Source organism: Lagopus muta, chromosome 2, assembly GCF_023343835.1.
Source record: "Lagopus muta isolate bLagMut1 chromosome 2, bLagMut1 primary, whole genome shotgun sequence".
NCBI classification, from domain to species: Eukaryota; Metazoa; Chordata; class Aves; order Galliformes; family Phasianidae; genus Lagopus; species Lagopus muta.
In genome coordinates this window covers 5,507,732-5,525,226 of record NC_064434.1, presented here as the reverse complement: position 1 = coordinate 5,525,226, position 17,495 = coordinate 5,507,732, and the positions used below count along the sequence as shown (strand labels likewise).

Sequence of the window (17,495 nt, the reverse complement as noted above, 5' to 3'; positions counted from 1 at the left end):
GGCTGTGAGCACTGATGGAGCTGTGGGTGTCCCTGTGCAGTGCAGGGAGTGGGACCAGATGGCCTTGAAGGGTCCCTTCCAACTCAAACCATTCTATGATTCTCTGATTCCTGAACTGGGCTGCGCCCCCATCCCATGGTACCGGTGCAGGGATTCAGCCCCATCACGGCAGAGGCAGCAGCAGCTCTCTGAGCAGAACTCATCATCGTTTATTACCAAAGGGCGTGAGAAACGGCTTTTTTCTGCTCTTCATAAATTCATGTACTTAGAGGTAATGGACTGGCTTTCAGATCTAATCCTTTAATTGGGCTGTGGGATCCTCCTCCCACTTTAGCAAAATAGTTTCATATGCCATCACCAAGCCTATTACTGGGAGGACTAGCTGGAGCTGTCGGCATCTCTCCTGTGCATCTCCTTCGCCTCCTGCAGCCCGGCCGCGCGCTGGGCTGGGAGCAGAAGCAGCAGCCCCTGCTCACCTTCTCCAGAGCGACACATTGCAGCCACACAAAACTCCTTCCAAGTGTCAGCCCGTCCCCGCAAAGCACTTAACTTAATGTGCTTAAACGCAGCTCTTTAGCGTCTCATTCTGAGCAGCCCTACCTCGGGAGAGCTACAAGGAATACATTACCACCAACCGCTGTTTTGCTCCTTAACCCATTAGTCTCGCTCTTCTTTTTCCTCTATTAAAGCTGTCTGCTTTACCACTTCACCTGATGCCTCACACGATGACTTGAGCACGGGAGCATCCACTGTGGGCTGAGCGCTCCCTGCGCTCAATACCAAACCCAGAGCAAAGTGATGGTCCCTGCGGCCCCGGTGCTTGTAATCTAATTATAAAGCTGGATGGACAGATCCACAGGAAAATAAAACCAGCAGGAGCAACAAATCTGCAGCTCTCCTACCGTGGGAGGCAGCCGGGATTCGGCCCTGGGGGCTTTGGCATCCGCTGGCATCGTAAATCCCCATCGCGCCATAAAAGTCAGGCACACCAATGGCCCTGATTACAGCATAATTGCCTCGAACGTGATTAAAGCGGCTCCTTCTCGCAGCACAAAGGAGGATGAGCTATTTTAAATGCATTCTTAAAATGACGCCTTGATTTTCTGACAGCTCGGGAGACTTATGGGTGCCTGGATGGCTGTAGGAGCCGTGAGCGCTCAGCAAGCCAAAAAATCAGCTCACTGGACTGTTTACCTACTCTTTACTTAGTTGACTTTGCTGCATGCATCCCTTTGGCAGGACAATACGTACACTATGATTTTCAAGGCAATGGGATGTCCAGGATCCTGCACTCAGCCTGCACTCACATACCTGGGGCAAAGCAAGCACCCAAAACAGTGAGAAGATGCATTATGGAGAAATGGGGTGGGAGCCATCACGATAGCATTCAAGGGCACGATGGGAAAAGTCTCCAAAAAAGCCTTAACTCATCCCATTTTACCCAAATCATGACAAACCTGTACAAAACGTGTAGACGTGACATGGAGGGTCATGGTTTAGTGGGCATGGTGGTGATGGGGTGATGGTTGGGCTTGGTGATAGAATCATAGAACTGCTGGAGTTGGAAGGGCCCGTGATTGGAAGGGACCATGATCTGAGAGATCTCTTCCAACCTTAATGATTCTATGGCATGGTGGCGATGGGTTAATGGTTGGACCTGATGGTCTTGAGGTCTTTTCCAACCTTAATGGTTCTGTGATTCTATGAACGGGTCTTCTCAACACGGGTGCTGGTCAGAAGCCTTGTGTTCTTAAAAAACAAAGTGCACCCAGGAAATCAGGATGACCATTTCCTATTCCCAGCGGGAAGGCTTTTAGTGCTTCCTTCTCCACTCAAGAGGAGCTCGCTGCCACTCCCTAGAAAACCCCATGAAGCTCCGTGGGCATTGCCAGCACCCAGCCAAAGGGCTCTCTTTTAATCCAAAATTTCCATGGGGAAACGTGGTTTTTTGGGGTTTTGAGTTTGCTATGAGAAAATAAATAGCCTGAAGGCAAAATGTTCAACCTGAGAGAGCCTGTGGCTGTGTGCAAGGGGGGCACCAAGGAGCTGTAGCAGAACGTTGGCGTAGGGGACAAGGATGGGAGGATGCTGGAGAAGGCAGGGAAGCCAATGGCAATGGCAGCCCCCAGCTCAGCCCTGCTCTATCTGCTTCATAAGAGAGGAGCAAGGCGACTGAATCCACAGCTGTAATTTCCCCAATGAGGAGCTTTGATTTTTAGTTAATTAAAATCAGATGGAACAGACTCGGTGCACCCACGGATCGAGAGCATGACAGAAAGCTATGCCATTAATTAGTGCCTACTATCAGTCCAGTAAACCCAACAGGAAAAAACTGCCATAAAAATAAACTACTCAGCAGAAGGTTTTCTGAGTGCACAGCACGCACCTTCTAGAAAACAAAAATTGATTTTAAGAAGCCTCGAGAGAAAAAAAAAAGACAACAACAAAGGAAAAATATTAAAGGAAAGCAGCATGTGAGGGGATCTAGACATAAAACATGTGGTTTTAAGCCAAAGAAGGCATGTCCAAGGCTATCTGTGGGGTTAAGGGGAAAGAGCATTGCTGGCTGGGTGGTGGCCCAGGTCAGGAGTTGATCTTCAGCATGGTGTTGGCACACAAGGCCATGTGTGTCTGGGGACCAAAGAGGTGAGGAGCATTATGATAAAGAATCAAACGAGGAAACCATTTGTGGACCTACTGATTTAGGAAGGTTTGCACGCCTGAAGGTGATGTTCTTTAAATATCAGCTGTTCCCACGCACAGATGGGACCAATTTGTGCTGCCCCATGCAAGGCAGGGATGTGAAACCAGTCTGTTCTCCCCACTGTGGCTGGAGCTTTGCTGGGAGGAATTTGCCTCTTGGCTGGGAAAGCAAACATGAAGACTCAGCGATACACAAGATGGTTTTTCCAGTGGTGCTCTCCCTACTCAACAAGGTCGTTTGGGATTTACTTCATTCCTATCTTGATCACAGTGCCCAGCCATGCTCCCAACCGCAGCCCCTTTGCAATGGCTCCCATCTTCTTTGGAGATAGCACAACCCAAAACTCAAGCTGCAGGAGCTGGGGTTTGCCCACTGCCCATCGAAGGCACATCAGCACATTCACATGGAGGCAGGTGCAGAAAACCCATCGCTGAGTCTTCCTCTGCACAAACACCAGATTCCTACAGAACACTGTATGGAAATCAGCAGCTCTTTGGTTGTATAACTTTTTATTCTAGTAGGTGGAAGGAAATTATCTGATCTATGAATTTAAGAAACTGTGGAAAAATACAATCTGGGAGCTTCAAAGCTTGAAAATACCAGTGCAAGAAACAGAAGAGCAGATCTCAGCTTCCAGAATCAAGCAAAGATCCCTTGGAGCCCTGTGCAGACCAGCCTGATGCCACCCCTCATGGCCACCCATGGGAGACAAGCATGGGGGGCTCCCAGTGATGGAGAGGTCTCTACCTGAGCTCCTCTACCTGTGCCTCTTTTGTGGGCAAAGCAGAGAAAAGGGCATTTTTAGAGGAGAACCACTCTATCCATTTATTCTAGTTTTTGAGATTGGGTTGGCTTTCCTAGGGCACTCTTATCCTCTGTTTCCTCTCAACAACGAGGAGACACAATCAGGTTTTGCCCACCCCACCGTGCCCACTGCCCACTATGTCCCTCAGTGCCACATCCCCACGGTTCTGGAACACCTCCAGGTTGGGTGACCCCACCATCCCCCTGGGCAGCTGTGCCACTGCACCACTGCATCATTCCAAATTCTTTGGAGAAGAATTTTCTCCTTATATCCAACCTGAATGGGTTGGAAGGAATTATAAAGCCCACCCAGCCCCAAGCCCTGCTCTGGGCTGCTTGCCCCCACCAGCTCAGGCTGCCCAGGCCCAAGGCTGCCCAGACCTTGAGCACCTCCAGGGATGGGACACCCACAGTTTCTCCAAGGAACCTGTGCCAGTGCCAATCACCCACCAGCATGGATCTGCAGGTGGAGCCATGGATTTATATTAGGGCTAAAGCAGTGATTTAATAGCTTTTTTAAAGCCTGTATCTACCCACAACCAAGTTCCCTACGACCCTGCCACGCGAATGAATCATCAGTCTTGTTTTAACCCATTTGGTTCCTTCCTGTAGACTACAAATACATATTTCAGCATTGCAGTCATCCCAGCCGACCCGTGACGTCCTTCCAGCCAAGGATCACAGGCAGGCTGGACACCAGACACGTTTGTTTTTAACAAGCCTACAGCACTAATCCCCATTAACACCGCTGTTGTGCAGCTGAAGAAGCCTGATGCATAACCAGACATGCTCTTACAGCTCCTGCTGGAGTGGATTACAGAGTTCATTGACATTCCCTGAGCTGAGATGCCCCAACACGCCGTGCAAGCACTCCTAGGGTTTCACAGCATAGAATCACTAGGACTGGAGCTGGAATCAGTGCTGCCTTCAGCCAGCATGGTGCTTTTTGTAAGGGCATGTAGCAACAGGACGAGGGGAAATGGCTTTAATCTGGAAGAGGGCAGATTTAGACTAGATATCGGGAAGAAATTCTTTACTGTGAGGGTGGTGAGACACTGAACAGGCTGCCCTGCAAGGCTGTGGATGCCCCTCCATGGATGCATTGAAGGCCAGGCTGGATGGGGCTGCAAGCAACCTGGGCAAGAGGGAGGTGTCTCTGCCTACAGCAGGGGATTGGAACTGGATGATCGTAAAGGTCCCTTCCAACCCAAACCATTCTGTGATTCTATGATTCAGCAATGCCATAGGGTTCAGTGGTTCTCCTTTGTGGGGCTCCAGATGGACACTCAAGAGCATGTCTTGTGACATGGCCCAGAGCAGTCACAGGCATGGGTGGATGGTTGGACTAGATGATCTCAGCAGTCATCAAACATCACTTTCCTTGGCACAGTTTGTAAGGAAAAGTTTACAGTTCTGCTTTTGTTAAAACCTTCATTTAACAGCAAAAAGAGCAGAGCGAAGCATGCTGCCGCAAGAACAGAAGGAGAAGGATGTTTCCTTCTGCCTTCACACCTTTTAGAGTTAAACACTAATGGTGTAGAGATGTCTTAAGTAAAATAGGCTGGTTGTCTGAACAATGTCAGGAAAAATTATACGGTGCTGAGTGAATGCAAAATTAATGAGCACTGAACGCTGACAGGAGCTAACAGGCACGAGGAGCTGAGACTTTTTTACACTCAGCTCTGAGATCAAGCAGGTAGAACATCTCCATCTTACCGGGGGGAGGAACAGAGGGTGAAAAAAAAACTTTCATCTCAATTTGAAGGACTTAATTCATTCAAAAGCTGTGTCAACTGTGCACGGTCAAAACTGCAAAGATGAGGAAGGGAAACGTGTAGCTCTTCCTCAGTTCTAATTCAGCCCTGGCATAGCCTTTGTTCCTCTCCTGCAGGCAGAAAATACGTTGCAACATGGCTTTAATGACCTGATTTAATTAAGTTTGCAAAGAAACAGACCGTCTCTCCTCTGCTATCGCACTCATATCCAGTATCTTGACGCTCCAGCGTTGTGCATGCTCGAATCCATGCAAAGTTACTATTAAAAATTCACTCATGTCAACTGCTAAATCTGCTTTATGCTCAAGTTGCATGGGCACGTCAAATATGTTAACTGCACAGGCAAGGAGACAGCTGCCAAGGCGTGCAGGCAATGCAAAACCTGACGCTTCCCATGCTGCTCCCACTCCTGTCCCAGCTCTGCTCTTCTCTGGACCTCACTTCCAAAATTAACTTTCATAGAATGGTTTGAGTTGGAAGGAACCCTTCAAGGCCATCTGCTCCCACTCCCTGCACTGAACAGGGACACCCACAGCTCCATCAGTGCTCAGAGCCTCCTCCGGTCTGACCTTGGCTGTCTGCAGGGATGGGGCATCCACCACCACCTCTCTGGGCAACCTGTGCCAGTGCCTGATACTTTGGGATGACCCAAACTATTCCATCCTCCCATATGACATAATCCATGGATGTAAAATATAATTCAGTCTTAGCGTAGCAGCTGCACCAAAGCCAGTGCAAATATCAGCCTGGGGAACCCGATCTACCACTCCAATATTCATCAACACTGTTCCCTGTACTATGGACTTAATGATTTAGAAGGCGGTTAGCTGAGACTGGCAGCTTAATTAATTAATGAATACACATCTTGGAACGAGGCAGGGAAGCTGCCTTTCTGATACGAAGCTCAGAAAGATGGGTGACAACTACCACTTAAAACCTTCTGAACAGCACCGTTGGCTTGGCTGGGCTCCGGGCCCCCAGCTCATCCCCAAGGCTCTGGTTTTGTCTCTTAAGTGCCACAAAATGCCCCACAAGGAATTTGTACAACTCAAGGGAAGCACTGGACAAGGAGGTCAGCAGCTTCTTGCTGGGCACTGGGGGACAAATTCTACCATTTTGCTAAGAGACATGACAGCTCTTCAGGCTCTTACACGCTCATGTCCACATGAGTTTGCTTGCTTTGTCCAACCACAGTGCTTGTCCTAACAAAAGCTTTTGTCTCCTTACACAAATCTTGCTTTATTCCTTTTGCTCACAGGAGCACTGAGAGGATTAAGGTCTGTAAAAGTTTTTTTCTGGGGGAAAAGTCAAAATGAAAGCTGAAGGATTCCACAGCCAACCCCCTCATACTCAACCCAAGGATTATTTTCCCCATTCAGAAGTGGCTTATCATATTAACTGCCACACAGGGCAATGCTCACACTGGCAGGCACCTGGGCTCTCCAAAGGGCCCAGAATGAGACCAGGCAGTGCCAAGATGCTCCAGGGCCCCACAGCCCCCTCTGCACATAGGATGCATTTCAATGAGATGCCTCCATTGCGTTCTCCTCCTACACCCAAATGGATGCCAGCTCATAGGGAGGCCCTAAGAAGGCTGCAGTGATCCACGATAAAGGACTTTCAGCAGAAGGGATTTTTTTTTTCCCCTTCGTTTTCTGCCACTCTTAAATCTGAGACTGAGTCAAGGAGGAAAAAAAAAAGGGGGAAAAAGAAAAAGCTAATCCAGCACAGCAGAAGGCAAGAGGAGGAGTGATTTCTACAGGTGGTTTATGACTCTCTGCATGATCTGCACGCCTGTTACATCCTATCAGAGCCTCCACTTACAGCTAGGTGCTAAAGGATTTATTAGTTCTTGACAGTGTGAGATGTTTAAAAGCTTGAGGATGTAATAACCAAATGTTCACTTGTTAAAATAAAGGCAATGTTTGGAGAGGTCTGTGCAATTCTTAGCAGCCTCCCCTTCCCCTTGTTCTATATTTAAGCTGCCAGCTAGATTAAAACTGTCAGAACAGGGATGAGAATTTTATTGACATGCTTTGTAGGTGGTACAGCTCCATAAAATACACACGTCCAGGGGATGCTCCCTGGCATTACTGCTCAGGCAGAGAATTATGTAGCACTGACCTGGGGGAGTTTGTATCTGAAATCAATCCCTGATATAAAACAGATTCTAGTGGATACGGAGCGGCTGACTTCACGAGTGCCTGTGGAGGGTGTAGGCAGAGATGGAACCCATTCTGCAGTTCACATTGAAACAAACCACAGAGAGGGCGTGAAATTCCCAATGGGTTCCCAGGAACCCTTCCCATATTGTGTGCGAGGTGCAATTAGCTGCTCTGATAAAAATGCTGCGTTTTATTCACCCCTGAGTCATCTTGCTTAGAGAAAAGCACGCCTGTCCCGCACTGAAGAAGAGAGCAATGCAAGAACATCAGTTTTCCTGGAAAAAAAACCACCCCAGCATCCAAAGCCATGTAACAATTGCTGCACTGCATTACATTCACTTGTCAGCTCTGCCTGTAAAGCAAGGCGCAGCCTCTGCTGTGAATTACACCGTGCTTGTTTACAGCTGAGAGGACACAGGAAATGAAACCTCAAAATGTTAAGATTTACAGACTTTAAGGCCAGGAGAGATCACTGCATTGGCCGATGTGACTTCCTGAGCATCGCTGAGTTCACCCACTTCTACCACAACGAGCCCTCAACTTCTGTTTGGCTCCAATCTGCACAATCCACCACTTCCCCGGGCAGCTCCTTCCCAAAGTAATCACTCGGAGTTATAAATCTGGGCCCTATTCCTAATTTGTTTTTGTCTGGCTTCAGCTTTGAGTCATTCTTTGTTATGCTGGATTTAAAAACCTCTCCAGTCGCCAGCATTTTCCACTCTTGTCAGTGCTTATGCACTGTCATCAGCCTGCTCCCACTCCTCTGGATACACTCAACAGAGCTCTTCAACTTTCCAAGCTGCAAGACATTTCCTGCAGCCCCTGATTCACCCTTGCAGCTCTCCTCTCTGCCTTCCCGGGCTTTGCAATCTTCTTTTCCCCAGTGCAGACACCATGCTGAGCCCCAGCACTGTCCCACCAGGTCTATGCACATGCAGTGTCCCCCAGGAGATGCCCACCTTCTCTTTCACCAGGAGTTCATGTTGTGTGCCAGGTTTCCTTGAGAAGTACCATTCCCCAGGAGACCATCCATCCTGCCCTTCTGCAGGTACCCCCCTGCACATGCAATTACTTTGCACTTCCTTCTGCACTCACAAAGACATTGAGTTGCACCGGGGTGTAGCACAGAATCCCAAGAAACTCCACATAACTCAATTTTGAGAACAAAATGTTTCATCAGGACAAGGAACGCTCCACTGGTGTTCCTCCAGCACCCAAAGTTTGCCAGTCATGCAGGGAAAAAACACCCGTCAGCTCAAGAGTGGGCTGACTTGTCCACAGGGAGAAAACCAACACAGGGGTGGGTTGACTTGCCCACACAAAAGAGGCCCAAATGGCAGAAAGATTACCCAACTGCACTGATGAACTGCGCTAATTTCATCCACTTTCCACTTCTTGAAGATCATGAAATTGGCAACTTCAGAGCATGAGCTTAGGTAAAAGCTGGGGACAGGTTAATGGAGGTGATAGGAGATGACAACAGTCATTCCCAGCAACAACCCAATGTTATTCGTAAGACCCAGTATTAGAAATAGTGATGGTCTGGGCTAACTAAATCAAGAAAAATGAAGTTAAATTGGTAGAAGTACAGAAAAGACTTCCTAGGGTAATGAAAGGCAAGGCATAACTATTTGACACGAAGACCCTAGGGGAGCCTGGTATGTTTGGACTAGTTGAGAGAAGGTAGGGAACAAGCATGACAACTTCTTACAAATACATTAGGGAACAGTGGTAATCACCAAAGAGAAGGAAGACAAGCTAAATTAAAGGGCGACTCAACACAGGTAGAGAAATGATCACTAACTCATCTCCACCAGAAATGAGAGGTGTTTGCAGATCACAAAATGGGGGAAGATCGGTCATTTTCAAATTGGACGGAGAGCACCAGGAACACCCACTCCCCACTGCCCCCACCAATTAGCAGTAGGATCCTCTTCATTATCACAAACGAATTCCTGCAGGCCCATATTACTCAGTTAAAAGGACTGGATCTGTTTGTACTCTGTTTGCTTTGGATCAGCCTCACACTTCAGGGCTTCCAGTGGGCACCTAACGAAGCCAACGAGGAATTCCCCCTCCCCACTGATGTCTAATTTGGCCTCCAAGGTTTGCTTGTTTATCTTTCTCTGTTGCCCTCTAATGTATGGTGAAAAATTGGCCACTGAGATGGGATGAAAGCAGTGAGAGAGGCTCCTTCTAATTGCATGACTTTTCCTGCAGTGGTTTGGGAAAGAAGCCGCTCCTGCAGGGCTAAAACAACCACCAGATTCGGGAACAGGAAAAAGACTTTCAGCCCAGCACCTGCCAACACCCATCATCAGCACCGTGGCCAAAGAGGCCCTTTCTGACCCTGGGGAGGAACCCAGAGTCTGTAGAACACCACCCGAGGACAAAAGCAAAGCTCTCGTTTTCTGACCTCCCTCCAAGCAAACAAAATCAGGATAGCTCCGATAAAGTCGATGCATTTAAAGAGGGGACTCCAGAACCAGGCTGACAGTTGTAGCCTGAAGAGATCGCCATCTAATTTTAGACTTGACACAAACCTTAATGTGGTTTTAATTAATTAATTAAAAATCCTTTAATTAATGTAAACCCCTTACAGCAGTTTTCGTTTACTCCATTTCCAGGAGACGTTTCCACTCGCGTTGCTTCTCAGATGCCAGCCTGCTGCTTGCTTTTGTTCTTCAGCAAAACCTCAAACATCAGAGCTAAACTTCAGTTTGTGGTACGTCACAGGCCTTACAGCTGCAATGCTCTGAGCTTGGGCTATTACACGAGCCTCCAGTTTAATGATTTTCCAAGTAACAGGGTTTTCATCTCTTATCTGACTAGGCAAATATTGTTCTTCCACTGCGCGGAATTGTCCTCTTTTGGGTTCACTGAAGGACCTCATGTTGAGTCAGCACACAGCAAACTTCTGTTTGGGTGATTTCTTTCTTCTTGCCTTGGAATGTGCCACACTGCACCTTCTCCCAGCCTCACCCATCAAACTTTTTTGGATACGAGACTACTCTGCAGTTTAATTTCACGTCGTAACTTCTCCTTTTAGCCTTTGGTACATCCACAGTAACCAGAGCCTCCCCATCTGCACAAGAGCAAGTGCAAGATTCTTGGGTACCCATGTCCCCAAGTGCCACATCTCCATGCTTCTTCAACACACCCAAGGATGGTGACCCCACCACCTCCTGTTCCAGTGCCCAAAAGATGAGCAGTGTGTCTACATGAAGTGTTCTGATGGGCCCTCCAGAGTCCCTTCCAGCCCAAACTCCTCTGTGACCTACCTCAGAGCCCAGAAACGCGTGCTGCAGGGAAGGCCTGACAGATCTCATCCACAGCCCCCAAGATAAGAACCTAGCAGGCATTCCTTACTTTCCCAAACCAACTGGAAACCATGAAAAGCTTGAGTGAAAAGCACCAGATCCTGCCCAGAGAAGGGAGCAGAGAGCTTTTAATTGCTCTTCACTAGTTCCTCTGCTCTGGGTAAAGCTCTCTAAAAGACCTCATCTCTGCAACTCGCTCCCACCTGCTGCATACAATTACTTGCTTTGTGGTTATATGGGATTCATTCCATCATATAATCATAGAATCATAGAATAGTTTAGGTTGGAAGGGATCTTTAAGAATCACCCAGTTCCAACCCCCTGCTATAGGCAGGGACACCTCCCTCTAGCCCAGGTTGCTCACAGCCTCATCCAGCCTGGCTTTGAGTGCTTCCAGGTAGGGGCATCAACAGCCTCGCTGGGCAACTTGTTCCAGTGCCTCACCACCCTCACAGTAAAGAATTTCTTCTTGATATCTATTTTATGGTCTTCATTAATGTTCCCCATCACTCAGCTACTAGTGGCTGCTAGGACAAGAAGGGGCTCTTGACTCAGGACCCAAGGACAAGGTCTCCTCTCTAGCATCACAGTCTGGGGGAGAAACCACTTTGCAAGGCATCAGTTCATCATTTTCTGGCCACTGCTAAAAACGAAACCAAAGCCTTTTTGTTTTTAGAGCTCACCATATGTCAGCATGTCCAAACCGAAGAGGAAATTCAGTATTCATACTGAGGAGGATTCTATATGTTCCCCTGAGGACACAGGACATTTCTGTGCCAGAGCTCTATATGTATATAATAAAATAAATCCAAGGCCAAAGACTCAAAATCTCAGCATATGACAAGACAGCAGGGAAACTTAATTAAAGGAAAGCCACTGACAGCCCAATGATCATATGCAACAGAGCAGCCAAAGTCAATAACTATTTCATATACTTTGCTTAATTAACTCACTCTATTTACCCAAAAGGAAAATTACTTCCCCAAGTAGGTTACCTTACAAACGAAAGGTGGTCATAAACACAGGGCTGTCTTCTTTTTTGGTTGACGTTTCCTGGTGACTTTGAACATGGCCACGCTTCAGGAAAACCCTAACAAAGAGATGTCAGGAGGACGCACCTCCTCTGTGGTTTTGTTTTGGTGGGGAAACAAATTGTGGAGGTGTTGTGCAGTCAGAGAAGAGAGAGAAGTGCTGTTACCCTCAGCCCCTCTGAAAATCATTAACGAAAGGCTCGAGAAACAGCCTTCTGCCTCTCTCTGTCCAAAGTAATTTGACTTAAAAATTAAGGGCCATCGTCTTTGCAGGTTAACGCAGCAAAGTGCAGAAAAGGAAGCTTACTCTTAACCTGCTGCCCTTTAAAATGTCCTGAAATCAAGTCAGTACTCTGTACCATTATTAGGGAATCAAACTGCATTAATTAGAGATCTGGTTTTTCCTCTCATCTACCCTTAGACATAAACTCAGCAGCTCTACCAGCTCTTGGTGGGTCTGGAGTCGCTCCTGCAGCTCCCTGGCCATTGCAGCTCAGGTGCCATCACTGGAGAAGTCAAGCCATGCGAATCACGGGAACAAATCCATTCATTTTGGCAAGAGCAGAGCAAATCTGCTGGGGCTTTTGGACCTCGCAGGACTAGAAAGCAAACAGCAGACCCTAGGCGTCCTGGCGGGGATGGGAGCTGCTCCTCAGCCAGGTCTCCAACAGCTCTATGCATCGTTTCGGCAGTGAGAGAACATAATGCAGCCCTGCAGGAGCAGGAAGGACATGGAAGGGGCCCTGGGATGCCCGCGGTGGCTGAGCTGTGACCACGTGGAGGTGTTTCAAGGGCAATCCTCAGTGGTTCTCTGGGGTTGGAGGCAGCATAATGAAAAGTTCAATACTGTTTGATTGTTCTATCACGGCGCTGCGTTTACACTCCTGCTTTGGAAGGAAATTAAGCACTCTCTCAACGCAGAGGCTCTGGGGAAAAAGATGTGGTGGTTTAATCTTGGAAGGATGCTGCCAAGGCAGGCAGGGCTGCAAGGGAGAAGACGTCACCCCTCTATCAGAGCATGGGTCTCATGGTTCCCATCTCCATCAGATCTTTGTGTGCCATCCACTCCTACCTATGATCCCAAGGTTATCTGCTCCCACACCAGATGTATTTGGTGAGGTACTGGCGCAGATTGCCCACAGAGGTGTTGGGTGACCCATCCCCGAAGACACCCAAGGTGAGGTTGGATGGGGCTCTGATGGAGCTCTGGGTGTCCCTGTTCACTGCAGGTGGATTGGACCACATGGCCATTAAAGGTCCCTTCCAACTCAAACACTTCTATGATTCTATGGTCCCATTTAATTAGAAATCCTTTTGGGGAATAAGGAGATAAACTTCTGCAGCCAGCGTGCCATCACATCCCTTACAGAAACTGTGGATGCTCAAACTTGAGGCAGGGTGACCCTGCTCCATCCCCCAAAGCTCCATCCCCCAAAGCTCCATCCCCAAAGCATCCAGCAAGGGAAAACTTGCTTCCAGCCTCGTCTTGAGCCAGTGGGGAGAGTCTGGGAAGGGAAGCTATCAGGCTGGGTGCCAGGTTGGGAAGATGGCATCAGCTGCCTCTGCGTGCAACACCATGGCAAGGGGAGGGCATGGGAGCTAATCAGGAAATATTTGAAGGTTGTAAACACCGAGGATACAGACGTGCTGTAAAAAGTGAAGTGGGGCAAGCAGGAATATTTACTGAGGCTGACTGAAAATTTGGGAGTGGGGAGTCTTGAATAGAGGAAATGAGCTCAGGAAGGCACTGCAACAGACTCCAGGAGCCCCACAGAGTCCACCACTTGCCCTGCTCCAACAGAGCCACAGCACCAAGCAGCTGCTTACACCCACACCACTGTGTAGGCTCTGAACTCATAGTGACTGTATAGCAGCCATCACATACTGTGTTATTTTACAGAAAATAAATCAAACAAGAAGCATTCTGCATGTCAAAGCTGCATTTTCAGCATCTCTGCTCACTTTTGTAGCCCCCTCTGTACAGTCAAGATGCCTTATTTCTGCCTAGAATCACATGAAGGATTTTCCTTCAGTAAGGAAAGCGGAAATGGAGGGATTTAAAACAGGAGGCTGTGGCTGTGACACACCATCGATGTGCTGAGGGCCGCCTGGGTTTGGTATCTGAAAGGAGGGCATGTGTGTGAGTGGGGAGCTCAGAGCTGCTGGAGAGCCCCAGAGGGACCCCCATAGAAACATCAGCTCAGAGAGCCCCTCCAGTTAGCCCAGCTCATGCAGAAATCTGAAGGTTTAGACGTCAGCCTCATCTTCCTGCATTGCCATCAGATGTGCAGAGATGGTGGGACAGAACTTTTCTTCTACCAAGGGAAAATGTTCTGCTCCAGAGGGTGGTGGGCATGGAGCAACTCCCCAAGGCAGTAGCTCAGGAGCACTGCGACACTGCTCTTAGGCATATGGGTTTGGGTCGAGCTGTGCAAACCAGAGACCAATGCATCTGGAGTAACACCACGTGCCAAAGCCTTCCTCTGCCCATAGGGTTGCACGCTGCAGAGCTACACCTGATCCAGCACTGTTTTCAATACTGCTTGTCACATTTATGGAATCCAGAGCAGTTTGGGTTGGAAAGGACCTTGAAGACCCCACCAGTCCCAATCCCTGCTATGGGGAGGGACACCTCCCACCAGCCCAGGCTGCTCCAAGCCCCATCCAGCCTGGCCTTGGACGCTCACAGCTGTGTTCTCTTTGCTAAGCCGCACGCTGCCTGGGCAACTTCTTTTCATCCAAAAAACTCAAAACCCAAAAACTTCTGCGGGACAGATGAACGCTGAAAAAAATTAACTGCCTGGCCCCTTTCTCCTCTGCGTTTATTGCTGTCTTGGCAGAAGAATTTCAGGTTGCTGCCACAGCCGCAAACTGCTTGTTCTGCCAACTGTACATTACTAACATTGGAAGGGGGCCAAACCTAGGAATCTTTTCTAAAAGCATTTGCTTCGTACTTTAAATAGCAGCCCGGCAGGCAGGGGGATGGGAGCGCAGGCTCAGTGCACGCATGCAAGCTGTCTGTGAGCTGCTGCAGGCTGAGCCACCAGCAGCGTCCCCTCTCCCATGGCACTGCCACCTCCCTGTTGTGGGCACCCACACCTCGCACAGACCTCATCTAAGATAACTGAATAAGAGAATGTTGGCTGTTTTTTCACCGGAAGCCCCTCTGCTGCTCTGCTACAAGGTTGTGGCAATGGGTCTTGCTGGCTGGCTGTTGGCTGAGTAAGGACGAGAGGCTGAGTTAGGATGAGAAGTGACGGCCTCAAGTTGTGCCAGGGGAGGTTCAGGTTGGGTATTAGGAGACATTTCTTCTCTTATAGAGTGGCAATGCAGTGGCACAGCTGCCCAGGGAGGTGGTGGGGTCACCAAACCTGGAGCCCTCAGAACCGTGGGGATGTGGCACTGAGGAACGTGGGCAGTGGGCACGGTGGGGTGGATTGGGGTTGGAACCTGGTGATCTTAGAGGTCTTTTCCAACGTTAATAATTCTGTGAGTCAACAGCATGTGCTGGGGTGTCTGGAGAGCACTGTGTCACATCACTGCAACCCCAAACTCAAGGCTTTCTTGGATGTGAAATAACACACATGAGTGGGCTTCCTAACTTATCGCCACAGCTTCGCAGGGAGTGCTGCCATGTGCTGCCTTTGACCACAGGACAAATGTCCTTCCATTTAGCAATATTTCTCCTACCTCCCCATGTAAAACATTCCTGCAATAAATTGCAGAACAAATACAGGTGAAGTTTTTCTTCTTTGGTAATTTCATGTAGTGTTAGATAAGCCTGCAATACAGAGCAAAGCTCAAGGAACAATATTTTTAAGTAGTGCTTGTCCTAGTTAATGTTCAGCCCCGCTGTGCAATGTCAAGAAAACTAATGAAAGGTGAAGTGGCAGCGAGCAGGAACCACTGAGTCCTCACCCACTACCAAACTCCTTTCAGTGTTCAGCCCCAACATGAATTTCCAGTCGGATATCAGGAAAAATCCTTTCTAAGAAAAAGCGGCCACACATTGGCACAGCTGCCCAGGGAGGTGGTGGGGTCCTGGAGGTGCTCCAGCACTGTGGGGATGTGGCACTGAGGGACAGTGGGCTGTGGGCATGGTGGGGTGGGTTGGGGTTGGACTTTGGGCTCTTTGAGGTCTTTTCTAACCTGAATGATTCCATGATTCTGTAAAAGCTGTTGCCTCGTTTCTTCAGGAAGCCCAAACAATATAAGCCTAATGCTTTGCAACCATCTCTTCCTCCTGGTTTATGCAGCTCAGAGGCCTACGGTAAGAGCAAAGTGTCTAAATGATGGAGTGAATGGCTGTGCATGCACACCCAGGGCTGGGCTGCAGGCTTTTGGATAACTTTAGCAGCTGGTACCAGGCACACCGCCGTGCCCAGAGTGTGCAGCAGGAGCTTTGGCAGAAGCCCCATCTGACTGATGGTGCTCTCTCAGAGCTAATATGAGCTGAGTGCTGTTCACCTTGTGCAAAAAGGACATCACATTCATGTGCCTCCATGGCCACCTCACGGGGCGGGCTGCAGGTGGCCTCAGAGAACGATGTCAAGGCTGCAAGGACCAAGACAAACCCTGCTCCTTGCCATATACACACCTTAACACACCTCACCTCTTTTCCTCAAGCCCTTTGGACCTGCGTATTTCGGTCTCCAAGTTCACACTCGAGGTGAATTTTAACCTTTATATGGCCTTTCGTGCATCTCTTCTCTTTGCAGTGCCCGTGTCCAGCAGCACTAGGTGAATTAATGCCCCTCTAATCTATTTTGTTGGCAGGAAAACAGATCTGACAAGGGTAAATGGTTCTTCACGAAATCTTGCACAGCACGCCCTTCATCTTATCTGGCTATAAAACGGGTTTTCTGTACACAGCTAATAGCAGCATTGCTGATAAGTGCTTAATGGGCCTGATCCTGAAAGCTTCACAAGCACTTCTGTTTATTCTCATTCTCATCTAAGGAACAACTTCAGGCTGAAACACAACCAGTGAGTAAGGTGCCACTTCACAGTCAGCAACACCAAGAGGGCATCTCCAACCAGAGCTCAGCGAAAAGCACTTTCTCATATTAAGGCTTTCATAAAACAGGAAAAGGACAACAATAGCAAATGGAACCGCTTCTAAGCCATGATTATTTGCTGCAATTTACTGTGCACAAGACACTGGGAGGAGCCTCTTCCTCCCAGGCTTCCAGACAAACCAAGGTTGCTGCCTTACCTTGCTCCAACCTCTTCATCTGCTGGATCTGATCAACCGTCTTCTTCAGGATCTTGCATTTGTCTGGTTTGACACTCAGAGTGTCGATGTCCCCAATGTTTGCAGACAGCAGCTCTGCCAGCTCCTCCAAATATTTGTTCTCCTGCTCCCGCCGCCGCTTTTCATTGCTGTTACAGAAAATACATCAGTGAGATGCCACGTGAATGATTTTTCTCACCGCTCAGTCAAGCCGCACCTTCGTTAAACAAGGCCCTGCAAGTGTTGGCTAAAGTCATGGCCAGACTATAATGTGGACATCTCCAAAACACTGGGGAGTTCATTCAGGCTTTTGCCTACATTCATGCATATGAAAACAGTCAAAATTAAGATCAAGGAAGATTTGCCCAGAGAGGAGGTGAGTGCCCCATCCCTGCAGACAGCCAAGGTCAGGCTGGATGGGGCTGTGAGCTCTAGTGGAGCTGTGGGTGTCCCTGATCACTGC

General features: G+C 48.6%; 1 protein-coding gene across 7 annotated transcripts in view; it reads right to left on the bottom strand.

Annotated features, from left to right (window-relative positions):
- Positions 1-17,495, bottom strand: part of NCOA1 (nuclear receptor coactivator 1) — a 155,125-nt gene that overhangs the window by 34,686 nt on the left and 102,944 nt on the right. For all 7 annotated transcript variants that reach the window (XM_048937296.1, XM_048937301.1, XM_048937303.1 and 4 more), the window contains one exon: positions 17,015-17,181. In XM_048937296.1, the coding sequence (XP_048793253.1) occupies positions 17,015-17,181 (167 nt within the window). The remainder of the gene's footprint in view (positions 1-17,014; positions 17,182-17,495) is intronic.